The 15,341-nt window shown below is 35.8% G+C and overlaps 1 protein-coding gene across 3 annotated transcripts in view; it reads left to right on the forward strand.

Moving 5' to 3' along the window:
* The window catches only part of cntn3a.1 (contactin 3a, tandem duplicate 1), an 85,002-nt gene that overhangs the window by 13,994 nt on the left and 55,667 nt on the right, over positions 1–15,341 (forward strand). For all 3 annotated transcript variants that reach the window (XM_042004884.1, XM_042004886.1, XM_042004885.1), the window contains exons 3-5: positions 3,995–4,127; positions 6,269–6,444; positions 14,561–14,656. In XM_042004884.1, coding sequence (XP_041860818.1) covers positions 3,995–4,127; positions 6,269–6,444; positions 14,561–14,656 — 405 coding nt within the window. The remainder of the gene's footprint in view (positions 1–3,994; positions 4,128–6,268; positions 6,445–14,560; positions 14,657–15,341) is intronic.

The following is a 15,341-nucleotide window of genomic DNA, read 5'->3' on the forward strand; positions in this document are numbered from 1 at the left end:
AAGTGCAATGTCAAGTTGAAGGATGGTCCCTTTTTGGGGGTCATGTCCTTTAGAACAGGTCACTTTGATTGCTGAAGGGCTTTGGTTTTATTCCCCCACAAAATGAGTCATGATTTCAGATGGTCAGTAGTGTTTTAATAGGAAACGAGCAGTTTATTTTTCTGTTGTCCATATACCTCACAATACATTATATGTGGTGCTCAGCAAGTATAGCAAAAGAGTACACCTATTAGCAAAATGTTCAGCCCCCACTGCATTGAATTCAGCACTGTGTTAATAGATGACTGTAGATGAGTGCGATAAAAAGACATTTCCCAATGTCTTAGGCCAGACTAAGGGATTCTGGTATAGTGTGCAGCATCTCAATGTTTGATTGCACAAATCAAGGTGAAAATTACTCTGCACTCTGCTATACCTTACTTAAATTCTTGTCAGAGAAAACAAAGTGTTTCACAGAGTTTGCATCAGTTTTAGCTGAGCCCTGGGCACAGCCCCTGAAGCTCAATCCCTTCTTAATATTAACCCCGATAATACAAGTTACCATGGCAGAGATAAGGTCATTGCAGCAATATCATAACTCAGATTACACGATACAACCATATATGTTGATCCGTTTAAAATCAGCTGAATATTGAGTTTATGTTGTTTATGGATTGTTTAGGAGTGTGACTAATACAGAGGTTATGTAAACTATTCTGACAGGCATGACCCAATGTTAGTTTAGTTTATTAATGTTAGTACAAATATTGTTTATACATAAAAAATTAATTAAAAAGAGAATAAAAGTACAACAAGAAATAAAAGTGGCTCTTAATAAAAAAAAACAAAACAAAAAAAACAAAACAAAAACTCATAATTAAAAATGAAAAAAGGAGTAGGCAGAAGTAAGAACTATGCTGTCACAGACAGCGTCTTCCTCGCTGATGAAACTCTAGGTGACCCAGCTTTCCACCAGCATTTATGTGCACCATCTACACACAAAGAAGTGAGACTCTTGGAGGTGTAGAAAGAGTCTCTAAACTCCTTGAGCATTTGTAAACTGATCTAAATGTAATTTGGTCTGTGTGTACCAGGCAATTCGTTCAAACATATTTAACGATTTGTATGCGTAGAACACTTTTTGAGCATGAAACTGTTAGATTCATGGGGCTGAAGGTAAAATATTTGTGTTAAATATTAATGTTTGTGCATTTTTATAATTTATGTATGTGAAGATTTTTTTGTGTAATATCTAGATTTTTGGGTTTGCTTTTAAAATTACATTTGCAAGTACCCAAAGTCATGCACAAAATGGTTTTTAGGGTTTATAAAACATGTATTACACATACCCTAACTTACACACAAATTAGTTTACAAAGTTTGAATGAGGAATTACGCACAACTAACGTCAACTAAATCTTTTCATTTAAATGTTTTTTGGAGAGTTTGTTGGTTGTTTGATTTTAGATGTGAGAGGTTTTGCAAAAAAATCAATGTTTTTTTTTTTTTTTTAATCAGGGATTTAGTCCATTACAGTCTATTAAGTTATTATCCCTTAGATTTCTAACAGTGTCTAATCTGTTTAATTTGTTCTCCTTATGAATATGGTTTATTTAATATTCATAATTTTCCTTTTCACATTTTCTCTGCTTCTGGCTTTTGCAAAATCATTTGGCAAATTTGGACCTACACAAATTTGGAGGTGATCTGGATCACCATCGGATCCAGGGAAACTTTAAAGGATTCTTTACTATTGTGGGATGGGGATAATTATGCCATTACAGCTTCTAACTCATCAGATGATGCCTAGAATCACTGACAAAAAAATAAAACCATTGGTGCCTTTTACAAAGTGAGTGTTTAGTGTGGGGCAAATTTTAGATGGATTTTGTTTTTCCTTAGAACATTTTCACTTTGATTTAATCTTATTTATCATATATTTAAACAAATGTGTGAGATTAGAGAAAGTCTAAAAAATGGAAATGCAAATGTGCCTCAGGAGGGTTTTTTTGTTGTTGTTGTTTGTTTTTTGTTTGTTTTTTTTGTTTTGTTTTGTTTTGTTTTGTTTTGTTTTGTTTTGGTTTGGGTTTTTTTTTTGTATGTTTTAGCCCAGTCATATCAGGACACATGGAATTGGTGTGTACATTTTTCCAATAGGTAGTAGTGTCTTGACATTTGGATAATAAAATGTGTAAGCCATAGCCAGTAGATCCTTGCAACTGTCTGACCTTGTGTTTTATGTTGTGTTGACCTAATCATGCACAGTAGAAAAATAAGGTGAGTAAGGTCTTAAACCAGCAATCTTTTACAGAAAGGATTAGTGCTGTCTGGTCTTCAAGATCTACATCCTGCAATATTTTAGATGCAACCCTTCTCCAACTCACCTGAATCAACATTGCACTTTCTTACAAAGGGACATTCATGGAAATATAGGATGTTGATATGCTGACGAGTCAAAATTTTGGCTGCATTTGTACAAGCAAAACAGTAATTTGACTGTGTTTTTGAGCCACTATTGTGATTCTGTGAAAATAGAACGACAGCTGTTTCATGGTTTGCCTGTTCTGGTAATCATGTCACAACCCCTCAAATTTATTGGCCATTTACCTTCAACAGCTACACAATGATGCTTCAGCATCCAATGATGTCATAAATAATAATATATAAAGCAGAAAGACCAAACCAGTACTTTTGTTCAAACACTGATGAATGTTGACTTTGTTACTGAAATCATCTATCATTTTCAAATGGCACAGTGATCCGTCTCATGTACGCCACAAGTTTTATCATCCCGCTCGGTTGTGGACAGGAGGTGTATGGATCTGTTTTAATACAGATTGTACAAAAGTCCTCTTGCAATCAATCATTTCTCATTTTTGCTTTAAGGGACACTTCATGTAACAAAGATTGTAGTTAGGCGGCCTTTCATTTTTGGAGCTTTCTCTGAGATTTATCCATTTGGAGAGGAATGATCAGCATACACGGTTCTTTGTCAAACAACTTTCAGAGAGTTATTTTGAGTCATGAGGATAAATCTGCATGTGCCAAACTCCAGAGACTTGAAAATGATACCTGCCTCTCATGTAAACTACTTTCCCTACCTGTAGAAATTTCCTACCTCTGTGCCATTGCAGAGATGCAAATCCTTTTTTATTAAATCCAAATAAATTCTGCTTTCATCTCAGAAAGAGATGTTTATTGTAATGAGCTGTTGACTACCCAGTGGACCACTCTTACATTCTTACTCATGCATTTTAGTGTACCTTTCTGATTAACTGGGAAATGAATATCACTATAGATATGCTGTCTTTGTTGTTTTTCTTTTTTTTGTTGTTGTTGTTTTTGGTGTTTTTTTTTTTTTGTTCTTTTTCTTCTATTAAAAAATAAATTAACAATGCACTGAAAGTATTCAGGGAATTTCTAGATATTATGCTAATTTATCTATTGTGTTGTGTATTTCTTTCATGCAAAACAACACTTGATTAATAAGTGGGATAATAATAGTCCATGTACATGGAATGCATGTATGCACGGATACTGGCAAGGCCTAATTTCAACAGATTTGCAAGCAACACTTGATTTATTTGCAGTGATGTATCCAATCACTGCATTGCAGTACAAGAACTAATCTCAACTTCTACAAATTTAAATCATTTAACCTGAGGTCTAACTGAACTTTTTCTGCATGGTGGCAACTATACAGTTTGATCTTTACATTCAAGTCATATGAAAGTTAGGAGATGATTACGCGGTACCTCTGGGATATGTTAAGTTTTTTTATGACTATTATGAAAAATTCTCATGGGTTCATTCAGCTCACATGGCAGACAGATCCATTCCAAACGGAGATATTCAGAAAAGTGAATTACTCTTCTCATGTGGTGCACTTTTTCCCCCTTTGGTCCTTTTTCTGTTAGCCCTTCAATATCTGCTTTCCAACAGAGGAATGTTTAAAGTGGTAGCCAGGCTCTGCAGTACATCAAAGCTGATGTAGTGTTGTTGGTTCTCTACCCAGGAAGTGGAATCCTGCTGAGGCCTGTGTTCACCAAACAACCAGGCAGTGTGGTGTTTCCCATTCAGCCTGGTGAGATTCGTAGAGAAGTGGTGTTTAGCTGTGAGGCCCAAGGACATCCTCTGCCCTTCTACAGGTAACACCCCCAGACATGACTTGAAGCACACATCTTCAGGTAATATCTCAGAACCTCAAACTGCAATGTTTGCACTAACAGCCATTTTGGGCTAAATAAACAGCTTGGAGAAAAAAAATGGGATATGTGTACCATATGGTATGCTGCTGATAACTGGCTGCAGTGCTTAGATTCGCTGTCAGCCATAGTTAAATTGAGAATTGATTAATTTAGTGGCCTCTATTATTGGTGTATTGTGTATTAGCATTAGCTGCAAAGCAACGATCTGCAGGGTTTGCTTTGAGAGTTTCCTGTCATTTGTATCATTGACCAGTAAAAAGATCAAGTGACCCAAGAGAGTTATGCATTAAAATTCTATCTTTTAATGATGGAGATTTGTTGATGAAGAAAACAACAGTAACAAATCAGAGATGATGCTACAAAGCTTTTCTCTCCATATCTCATTTGTAAGCACCACTTCTCAAGGTGCACACACACCATGCCGCAGGGAATCTGATTTTACAGTTATTACTGCAGTATATAACAAACATGATGCAAATCAGTTGATTGACTAAAAACAGTTCTCACTAGTTGTTGTTCAGAACTGGTCTTGTGCAGTTGAGTAGTCCTCCAGCAACTGTCTCGGGCACAGACTGGTGGGTTTGTCTGCCACGACATCGGTGACAAATTAAAAAAGATAACAAGCAATGATTTGCATTAAAGTGCATTAGCTATTAATTTATTATCTGTCACATGGGGCTAACTGTTGTGCTTCTGTCAGTATAATTAAAGGCAAATTACAAAACCAAGCATTTAATGTGTATTAGGTTGAAATGAATTTTTATAATATCATTGTATCCAGCTGGTAATGTGGCTTGAAGATCCTGGATGTAATGCCTAATGGATACAAATTGAAATAAATGAACTTAATCTAATGTAATGTTCTCAGTTTTCTGTTTCTGGATTTCTTAATACTTGACTAGTTGCTCTTTTACTGTCCATAAAATACCACATTTTAAATGTAAAACAGTATTAGTTTAAATGTGTTATTTGTTCTGTTCCTTTTAAGTTTGGCTTCTGAGAGCATGACCAGTGTCATATGGAAATCCATTTTTATTTTAATTAGCTCTTTAATTATAGCAAGAGGCACCAACTGTAGCAGTCTGCATCTCAGATTGATGACAAGCTGGACTGATATTTAGCTGGACTCGCTGTGAATTTTGTTTAGTAAATAACAGTTACGTTTTCTTGTTTTTTTTTTTTTGTTTGTTTGTTTTTTTTTAAATTACCTTTTGGTCCTTGTGAAATTCAGTTGCAGACCACCAGATGCTGAGGGGGTCTTGACTGGTGCCAGCATAGGCAGGTCTATTTCAAGGCCCCCAAGGACAAATCCATTTGTTTAAGACAACCCAGCAACCCCAGTGCCATATGCCAAGTTGTTGGTGTGCCCCCTTGATTTGTCTCATGTGGGGCTCTTGGACCACTTCCAGCTGTGATTACTAAATCAGTCTAATCAGCCAATCTGCTGCCATAAAGTGCTTCACTGCATTTGTCCTCCCCTTCTCTCCATCTTTCATTCCTGTGCACCATTTGTCTTTGTCCAAATCCTTCCTGCCGAAAAAAGAGCATGAGTCAAAAATAGAAAACCAGTCGCAAGGGCGATGAAACTGATCAAGACAAACATAGTGGACATAATTTGGTGTTATTTCAGACATTAGCACATTTGCTTTATCTTTGCTTGTTTCTTCTCAGTTGAAGTACTTAATACTCTGACATAAGACAAACAATCTCAAAAATGTTTCATTTTAGCCTAGTTAAATATATCTTTATACATTAAAAACTTTCTTCAGGAGGAGTTTAATTATTTGGGCTTGTATTAAAGTATTTGCTTCACACAATTTATAGAAACTTAACCTGATAACCAACAAAGTCTGTGTTAGATTAGTGTTCATGATGTGCAGTAAACCAATCAAATTGCAGGGATCCTACATGTAAAAGTGTGTTGCTGAAAACAGTATTGATACTGAACACAGAAATGAATTGTTTGTGCATAAAGTTGACTCTGTGCGAAGCTGCTGTGTTTTCATAAGCACGAGTTTTTTTGATACAGAAAGTGGGAATGCTGTAAGAGTTTATTTATTGTCATGTGCTTTTATTTACAGGTGGAAGCTCAATGACTCTTTCATCCTGCCCAGCTCGGGATCACGTTACTCTCTAATGGGTGGAAACTTACACATCAGTCAGCTGAATAAAGAGGAAGATGTTGGTGTGTATCAGTGCCTGGCATCCAACTCCTTTGGCACAATCATCAGTAGAGAGGCCAGTCTCCATGTTGCCTGTAAGTTCATGTTATGTTTTTTTATTCACTGCCTGTTAACAGATCTTAGGGCCACAACACGACCTGTCCAGGGTGTACCCTGCCTCTCACCTGCTAAATGCTGGGTTACGCTCCAGCTTACCCGCGACTCTTAATGGACAAAGCGGTACAGTTAATGGATGGATGGATGGAGGGCCACAACACACTCCAGAGGGGGTTTTGTTTAACCTATTACATACCACATTGCCTTAAATGATGCCATTTGAGTCTACACTGTTGTGATCTGACTAATTTTCCAACATGTATTTCTTTTTCTTCAGTAAAGCATGTAGGGAAGGAAATTTTATGCTGCAATGTAAATAAGATAAATAACATCAGGGTGTTTAGTTTTAGTAATGTTTAGTAATACAAGGTCAAAATATAAACCTACTTCAGAGGAAATGTAACTTTAAATGACCAGGTTTCAGGGTTTTGGTCACAGGTTGCATGGTGCAGTTGGTAAGTGAGGCCATTCACATCTCAGCTCTGTGTCTTTGCGTTGGAATATAGAGGAGTTTATGTTTTGATGTCATCTCATGCATGCTAATATATTTCTATGTAAATGGCAGCTGCAATTTAAAAGATTAAATGGAAAACTAAATCACAATCACAATATTTGCCAGAAAATCACAATTTCTTTCTTGAAATTGCAGTTTTTGCCAGTTCAACCTAATTTCTTCTGATATTAGTTCAGACTTAGTTTTAGTTTGAAAAAGTAAAAGTTTATTGATAATCAGATGTTTCATGGAAAATGATTATTATCAGACTCAATCTTCTACTATTAATAAAAGACACAAGAAGACACAAACAGATCTAAAGATACAACACAAAGAGTTTTTGTGATTTTATCCCTTAAGCTTTGGTGTTCCTAAACTTCCCATGCCTCTGTGATGTAAACCATGTAACTGTGTGATTTGCCTTGAGAAGTACCACATACTTAATGCTTTGCAGCCTTCATCCACCCTATTTTATAAGACCTCAGTCTAAGGTATTTCTTACAGCAAGGTGAACTTTAGGCCTCCACTCTTGATGGGCAGCCCATATCAAATGACAGCTCTGATATCTTTGAACAGATGGTGCAGCTAGATTAAGTTCTGATGTCTGTTTCTCTGCCACAGCAGACACAGCAATGATCCTTGGCAAGAGAGCATCAGAGAAATCCATCTCATAGCTATTTGGTGCTTCTTTGTCACAAAGCAGCATTAAATCTTCAGCATATAGATCAAATCTGTATCCTGAGCTGCTCCTGGGCTGTTAATCATATTCACATTTCCTATCAATTTTTGAGGCCTGTTCTGGACTGTATGTCATTGTGATTGGTCTCATCCATTGCCCGGTCCTGACCGGAGACCTGCTGCTTTTGTCAACGGATGAGAACAAGCATCAGTGCTGATGTGTCATATATCTTATTTATTGCTTTTGGTTTAACTTAATTAAGTGTGCTGTGTGATTGAACGGGTCTCAGGTCAGGGGAATAACTCATGGAGGTGCAGTCTGCTATGAGAGTTAGTATCATGTCATTTGTAACAGACTCTGACTCTGGGGAGCTAAATATTCTTTTCAAATAACAAGGGGGGCTTGCAGCTCTTAGTCTTGTAATAACTGGGAGACAGAGACCAAGGTGAAAGCCATTAATGAAAAGAATGCAGGGATTTAAAGTAATACTTTACTGGTAATCATTTCAGGCCTGCTAGGCTAAAACACTTGCTTCTAGGCACAGCTGTTGAAAACAAAATGTGGAACTGTGATTACAGTGTTCTTATTATTAAAAACACAATTTTAACACCTTTAACAATGTAATTTCAAATTGTCAATTTATTCATGAAAGTCCTTGCTGATGGTGAACAAGATCAGAGTCTTTGATTTGTGCCGCCTAATGATGTTCCATATCAAATTTGCAGTGCATGGATGTGTTGTGCTTGAATAAGAATTAAGATTACATTTTTAATCCTCTGAAAGATGGATGATATGATGGTTTCTGTTACCATCTGTTATGGGCTTAATACTCTAAAAGTATAAATGTTCTTGATCCTGTTGACAATACACGCTGTTAAAAGGTTTCCCTTGCCCCCAGGGAGAGCTGGAAGGAATAATCTAGTTGTTTATCGAGCATCAAGCCAGATTGGGTTTCCTAATCCCACAGGATTTTTTTTTTTTTTTTTTTTTTTTTTTTTGGCAGCAAGTTAAATGATTTCCATTGATGCAAGATGCAGCTTTATACAGCAGATTGCCAGGCCTGCAACATAGGCAAAGTGCACCGGATGCCTGTCCTAAGGAAGAACAGGCTACAGCTGAGATTGTGTGCTACTAAGAGAGCCACAAGGGTATCACAGTGTTTAATGATGGGTGAAATAGCTGTATTTATGATAGCAATGCGGGATGTGCCTCCCTTGCATCTTGGTAGCCATGATTTCTGATGAAATTCAATCCTGTATTTGCACTTACTGCTTTTTGTGTACATTTATTTAGTCGAAATAATATCCTCATGTCCTGGACTTTTTCATTTCCATCAGCATTTTTCTCTTTGTTAATTGCTTTTGACCCAACCAGTTTGAACCTAAAGTGTATCTCTGCAATTTGGTTGTCAATTTATCTTTTAGGGGGAAATGTGGTATCTGACTGCTGCTCTTTGCGGTGTTGTAATTGTTAAGGGTTGCCAGCACTGCAAGAATGAGGCCTGTGGGATGTTGAACAGTCCCCAAAATTCATGTGTTGCACAGAAGTGAGAAGAAAAATTATGCAGACATGGATAAAAAATAAAAAAAAATAAAGAGAAAGCATTTACAGTAATGCTTATTACAGTTATTATTTCACTGCATATGTTTGCTCTCATGGGGTAACTTGTTTACTGTAACCTTGTTGACATAAATTTGCTTTAGTTTTTTTCCACATATACAGTATTAATGCATATTATGCAGCTGGTGGTTTTGTTTACACAGCTTTGCTTCATGATGAATAGACCCCATTTCCACAAATATAGGTTCTTCTTTTTTTTTCTTTTTTTTTTTCAAAATATGTATGCAGAGTAAGAAGCGATATTACATGCTAAGCATATTTACTTACCATGCTATAATCACATAAAATCTCCTATTGGTCAGCTTACATTGGTGAATATTTAAGAAGAATGTTAAATATGAAGCAGCATAATGGAGAGAATACAAACCAAGGCCAAATCATTTAAAAGCACGTAAGAAAAGTTTTAAAAACTCTTTGTGTCTTTTGTCCAGTGGCAAGGTGATAGATGTAACCACATCATAAAATGTCCTCAAGCTCACATTCTAACAGAATAGCCTCATTCTGCTTCTCTACAATTGCCTCTCATTCATTACAGAGTCACATTGGACCAGTTAGCCCAAAAATGCAAATTCTCATCCAATTTCATGGATCTGAAAGCACTCAAAATAGCCTGAACCTTGCCATGGAGAAGCACATGGAGGTGCAGAACTGTGATAGGCTTGATAAAATAATCCACGCCGTGCTGAACAGCTTGGGTTGTCAGGCATTGTTGCCTTTTACTGTGTCTAGCTCATTTATGTCCCACTCTACACCAAAGGAATATTGATCAGGAGAGATTCACTCTCAGTGTGACTTGAGCAACTTTGTTAGATATTTTTTATGTATGAGCTAAACATATTTTTAGAAAAGATTCTGTGTAGTTACTGATTACATGAATCATGTAGTGACATTGTAACTGCGGTAAAATCTATATACACACATTTTTGTTTGGGGCAGTGCTCTCAAATCCGGTGAAAATATGAATAAGAAAAACTAATTTTAATTATTATTCTGGTAACTCAGAGGATGAATCTTTATATTGAAACAGAGTTGATTCAAAATATATATTAATGTTTAGAAATTGTTCACTTTAGCAGCTGGTTTATTACCATTATCACAAAAGATACTCTCAAAGATCTTTATCTACCCTATCAAATATTTATAAAGTCACTTAAACATTGATATACAAAACCTTTAAAGGCAAAAATCTGAAAATCTTAACCAGTCATTCTTTTTTATTCAAGGGAAAAACAAAAACAACTACAAAAAAAAAAAAAAAAAAAAATATATATTCTGGGAGTTTTGTTGTTCCTTGCATTTTTGTGCCGTCATACAAATGATATCTGGTGGCCAGGGGCAATATGTTTTCTGGTATTCAGGTGCTTCATCCTCAGTGCAATAGCAGTGCTGTGTCTTTGGAAATTTGAACTCCAGAATGAGCTTGTTTTGGTGATTTATCCCTGTTACCCACATTGAATTTCATGAAATCTGTACAAATCTTAGATACAAGAATAAATTAATAAAAAGCTACAAACATGCATATCAGCTGTAAATAAGCACAGAAAGTGAGATTAGCAGTAGAATTATGTGTGTGTTGTTTGGTGTTACAATATTTATAGGAAATGTGAGCATGCATGTTTATTTGTTGTCTTTGCTGCTGATTTTTTTAACAAGCAGCCAGCAAACAATGTAAGGATGATGTTAATGAAATGAGGATCATAATCATGTTTTAACAGGTGCCTTTTGTCATCATTTGCCTTCTGTCAAAAGCAAACGATGCTCCTGACAAAGAATTTCCAAGACCTTTCATTGTTTTTCATGTGAAAATGATCATTTTGCTTCTAACAGATTTGAAATGAATGAGATAAACTTTTCTTCTGCTTATAACCTGTAGACCACAGCTGCAGTGGCTCTTTAAATCAGATTATATTTATTAACTAAATCAGTGTTTTCTGTTGAATTTTATGATCATAGCAAGGTTTTTTTTCTGTGTTGCAGCTACCTTTACTATTGCCCTGTCTTTTCTCAATAGAAATGGCAGGTGAGATTTATGTGTATTGCGGAAATTTCTAACCATATATTACAAATGTAGAAGAAGCGAAGCATAATTAAGTTTAGAAAAACTGCTTGTTTCTACATAAAGGTATAGAAAGAATATTTCATGGGAGAGACCTGTTTTTTATGTGTTAGGAAAATTTGAAGATGATAGAAAAAGGAAACCGTTCTTATGTGTTAAACTAAAATTAGAGTGGAATTAAAGAATCCATCTAATAAATATGGGAATACAAATGATCTTTTGGTACTTAGTAAAATGCTAGGTAAATTTATGAAGGAATGACATCCAAAAGGAAATTTTTTGCTGCTGCTGAATTTTATAAGTTATTATTAACAGTTGGGAACTCAACCTATCATTACATAAAGAATATATCGAGGATTAAAGGAGTGATGACTCAGCAGGATTTAGAAAAACGTGCCCATGCATCTATCTTTAGTAGACTGGACTACTGTAATGCTGTCCTCACAGGTCTCTCTAAAAAGTCCATCAGACAGCTGCAGTTAGTCCAGAACGCTGCTGCTTGAGTCCTCACTAAGACCAAGAAAGTGGATCACATATCCATATCTTCATATCACATATCTTCACACTGGCTTCCTGGCTGTCAAAGAATTGACTTCATGCTGTTAGTTTACAAAGCACTGAATGGTTTAGGACCAAAAATACAGGATCTTCTGGTTTGTTATGAACCAGCCAGGAACTATTATTTCTTTCATTTTATTTTATTTTAGCTTTTTCTATTTTCATTTAATTTATTCTTAAAGCTTTTTAATGCTTCATCTGCATCCTACTGTAATGCTTTTAATTACCTATGTAAAGCACTTTGAAATGTCGTGTACATGAAATGTGTACAAATAAACTTGCCTTGCCTTGCCAAGACTCCTGGCCCTTGTACTGTCTTTGGCTGTACACAAGGAAAATATGACCAAAGAGCAGTGTCCCTGCAGAAATATTTGGCTTTTCTGCAGATTTTCTCTCAATCTCTCTGGGTTTTTAAAATCTTGGGGGGATAAATGCCAAAGCTGTAATTTGTGTTTAGTTCATAATTTTGCTTCTATATCACACAGGTTTGATAAAGTGAAATATTTTGGTGTTTTTGCACTGATACGTCATATTTTAATTAGTGGTGGACAATGATTAAAATTTTTAATCGCGACTAATCACATGAAATGTTGTGATTAATCACATTTTTACACCCAAAATATAATTTTCCTTTAAAAGAAGGCCTACTGCTACATGAAGAAAATGCAGTAAATTTTGGTTTACAAAGCTAAATCAGGGGTCTGCAACCTCCTGCTCCGGAGCCACAATACATGCCTAAAAAAGCTAAACAACGAACTTATGTTTATATATAGATAAAATAACAAATGCAGGTCTTTCTTTAACAATTTTTCAGGTTTTTTCATGGAATAATTGCATTGAATGTCCACAATATAATGACACTAAAAGTACTATAGTACTATAATATATATATATATATATATCATTTTTTATTTTTTTTTTCCATTAGGTAGGAAACGATGGCCTTGTTTTTATTTACACCTAACCTAAAAATAGAAATAAAAATGTGGTTATTTAAAAAGGACAGCACAGAAAACAACCTTCTAAACACAGAAGGAACAATATCTGATGAATACCAGCTATCAGATGAACAGACAGAAAGCACAGCTTATAGATTGCGAAGTGAGATAAATATTCACAAAATGCACAATAACTTCCATCCATGCACCTTTAGTGTTTCATTATCCTACAAATTCTTTTAACTTTGCGTTCTTAGCTTGACTGTTTAGCTTAACCTCTTTCACCTGCACCCTCCTCTACTGGAAGTTAATGGGTTAACATCTGGTTTTACAGGTGTAACGTCAGGTCTGTAAATGTAACTATAATCATGCGTGGTATTCACTGAAAGTCCAGTTAACTTATACCCACCAGGATAAATCCCCATTTAGCTAAGAAAAGAAAAAAAAAAAAAGTGTTTCTTATTGTCTTTTAGGATCAGTTTCCACTTTTGACAGACAAAGCGAAATGTCAGTTCTTTTTCATCTTTCTTAAGTACCAGACATAAAACATCTCTTTATTTTAATAAACCCTGCTCTCTCCTAATTACATCAAACACACAGCTGCAGCAGGACCACACATGGAGGAAGAGGCATTGGACTGTAAGCCTCTACATGTGGTTTCTCTTTGATCAGAGCCAGTAAGCAAGAACTATCAGAGAGAAAAAGACAAAAAACAAAACTGCGTTAATGTGTTAAATTAACAGCATTAATTAATTAATGAGTTAACGTAAATAATTTTAATGTTTAAGCAGGACATCACGCTTACGCACACACTGAAAATATTTTTTCTCTGTCTACATTTGTAACTGCTCTCTCAGTTTGACAAAAAGCATTTATATAAAATGAGCTGCCTCACTGAAAGAGATGTAAAGATGTCTCGCTTTCCCAGTAGGACCCCAGTATATTTTTTAAGTCTGACTGGCACAATCATTGATTTAACTTGGCTACTAAAACATCCACACAATCTGTCTCTCTCTACAGCTCGAATGAAAATCATTTAATCATCTATAAATTAATTTATGAAGTGACATAGGAGCTTTTTAATAATAATTTATGAAGCGAAAAAGCATTTAAATGTGATGATATAATGCTTCCTTTACATACAGTATTTTATTGCCTACAAGATGTAATAAGATCATGAACTGTTATTATTTTGAGGCTCATCATGCTGTGCTTGTACACGGATGATGTCAGTTTTGCTGTCTTCTCCCCTGTTTGAAAATTCAGTTCTGATTATGTCACATATTTGGTTTCACTGTATGCAATATCTCCACCAGTCACAGCAGGCGTAGCAAAGTTTTTAAGGTTTCTGTCTCTATTTACTTATTTGCTTTCTCTCAGCAGGCTGTCAACAAGTAATCGGTTTCCATATAAATGATGTTTCACTCTTTGTCATGTAATTGTTATTGGTCTTTGTGCAGTGAATGAAAGACAGAAAGTGATAACAGTATGCTGTTCCAATTAAATTCACTCATGTGTGACTTATGCTTGAAGAATTACTCTCTGCTCCAGTCAGAAGTGTTTAAGACTTTACTGCACAATATCTGCATTTAGGTGAACATGTTATGAGTGCTTCATGACGAATACAGAAAACTTCTGCATTATATTGCAATCTTTGCTTAATAACTGTGGTTTGACATAAGCATTTTGTGCAATATATAATGTTTGCGCCCAATATGTTTCTTTATTGCTTTTGTGTTTCGCTCAACAGATTTGGAGAATTTCAAGACTCAGAAAAGAGGTCCAGTGAGGGTTCGCGAAGGTCAAGGAGTGGTCTTACTGTGTGGTCCACCCCCTCACTCTGGAGGTAAGATAATATGTTCATATACCATCATATACTACATGCTGCAGATTTGTGTCACTGAAGAGACACTATTTGTTTTCAGAAATGTCAACATTGTGTGGTATCATATCTCCTCATCTGACTTCTTTATCTGGATAAAGTCGAAGTCTTGTTTGAGCTTTTGTATGTGAATCTCCTAGCTGTTTGTGTTGTTGAAGTCAGCAGAGTGAGTCATTTTTACTTTGGGACACTCGGTCCTGTCAGCATGATTTTCAGTGGGGGCGAGGAAAAACTTTGGCATGCAGACTAGAGATGATGTCTTCTGCCAGGGCCCTGCCAGGCTGGGTAACGGAGCTTCTCTTTGAAGGTGCATTGTTTGCCTCACAAACTTTTTTATCAATGATGTTATCAATGGGAGTTAGAATCCAGTGCTATTAACACCTACACAGGGGTCTTAAGATGGGCTTTTAGCCAGCAAGGCTGAGTGTAATTTTCCACTGTTGGAGAGTATGGATGGCTTGTTATACTGCACACAGCAAGGGGCAAGTGGATTTTTTTTTGTTTGTTTTGGTTTTTTTTTCTACTTGAAAGCTATTGATCCCAATATGTGGTTTGTGAAATGTCTTGTTGGGCAGTTTGTATTGTTAGTAGAAAGGGAGATTAATGGACAGACAGGCATGTATACAGATGTAAAGAAAAGTGTGTTTGG

Source organism: Melanotaenia boesemani, chromosome 13, assembly GCF_017639745.1.
Source record: "Melanotaenia boesemani isolate fMelBoe1 chromosome 13, fMelBoe1.pri, whole genome shotgun sequence".
NCBI lineage: Eukaryota > Metazoa > Chordata > Actinopteri > Atheriniformes > Melanotaeniidae > Melanotaenia > Melanotaenia boesemani.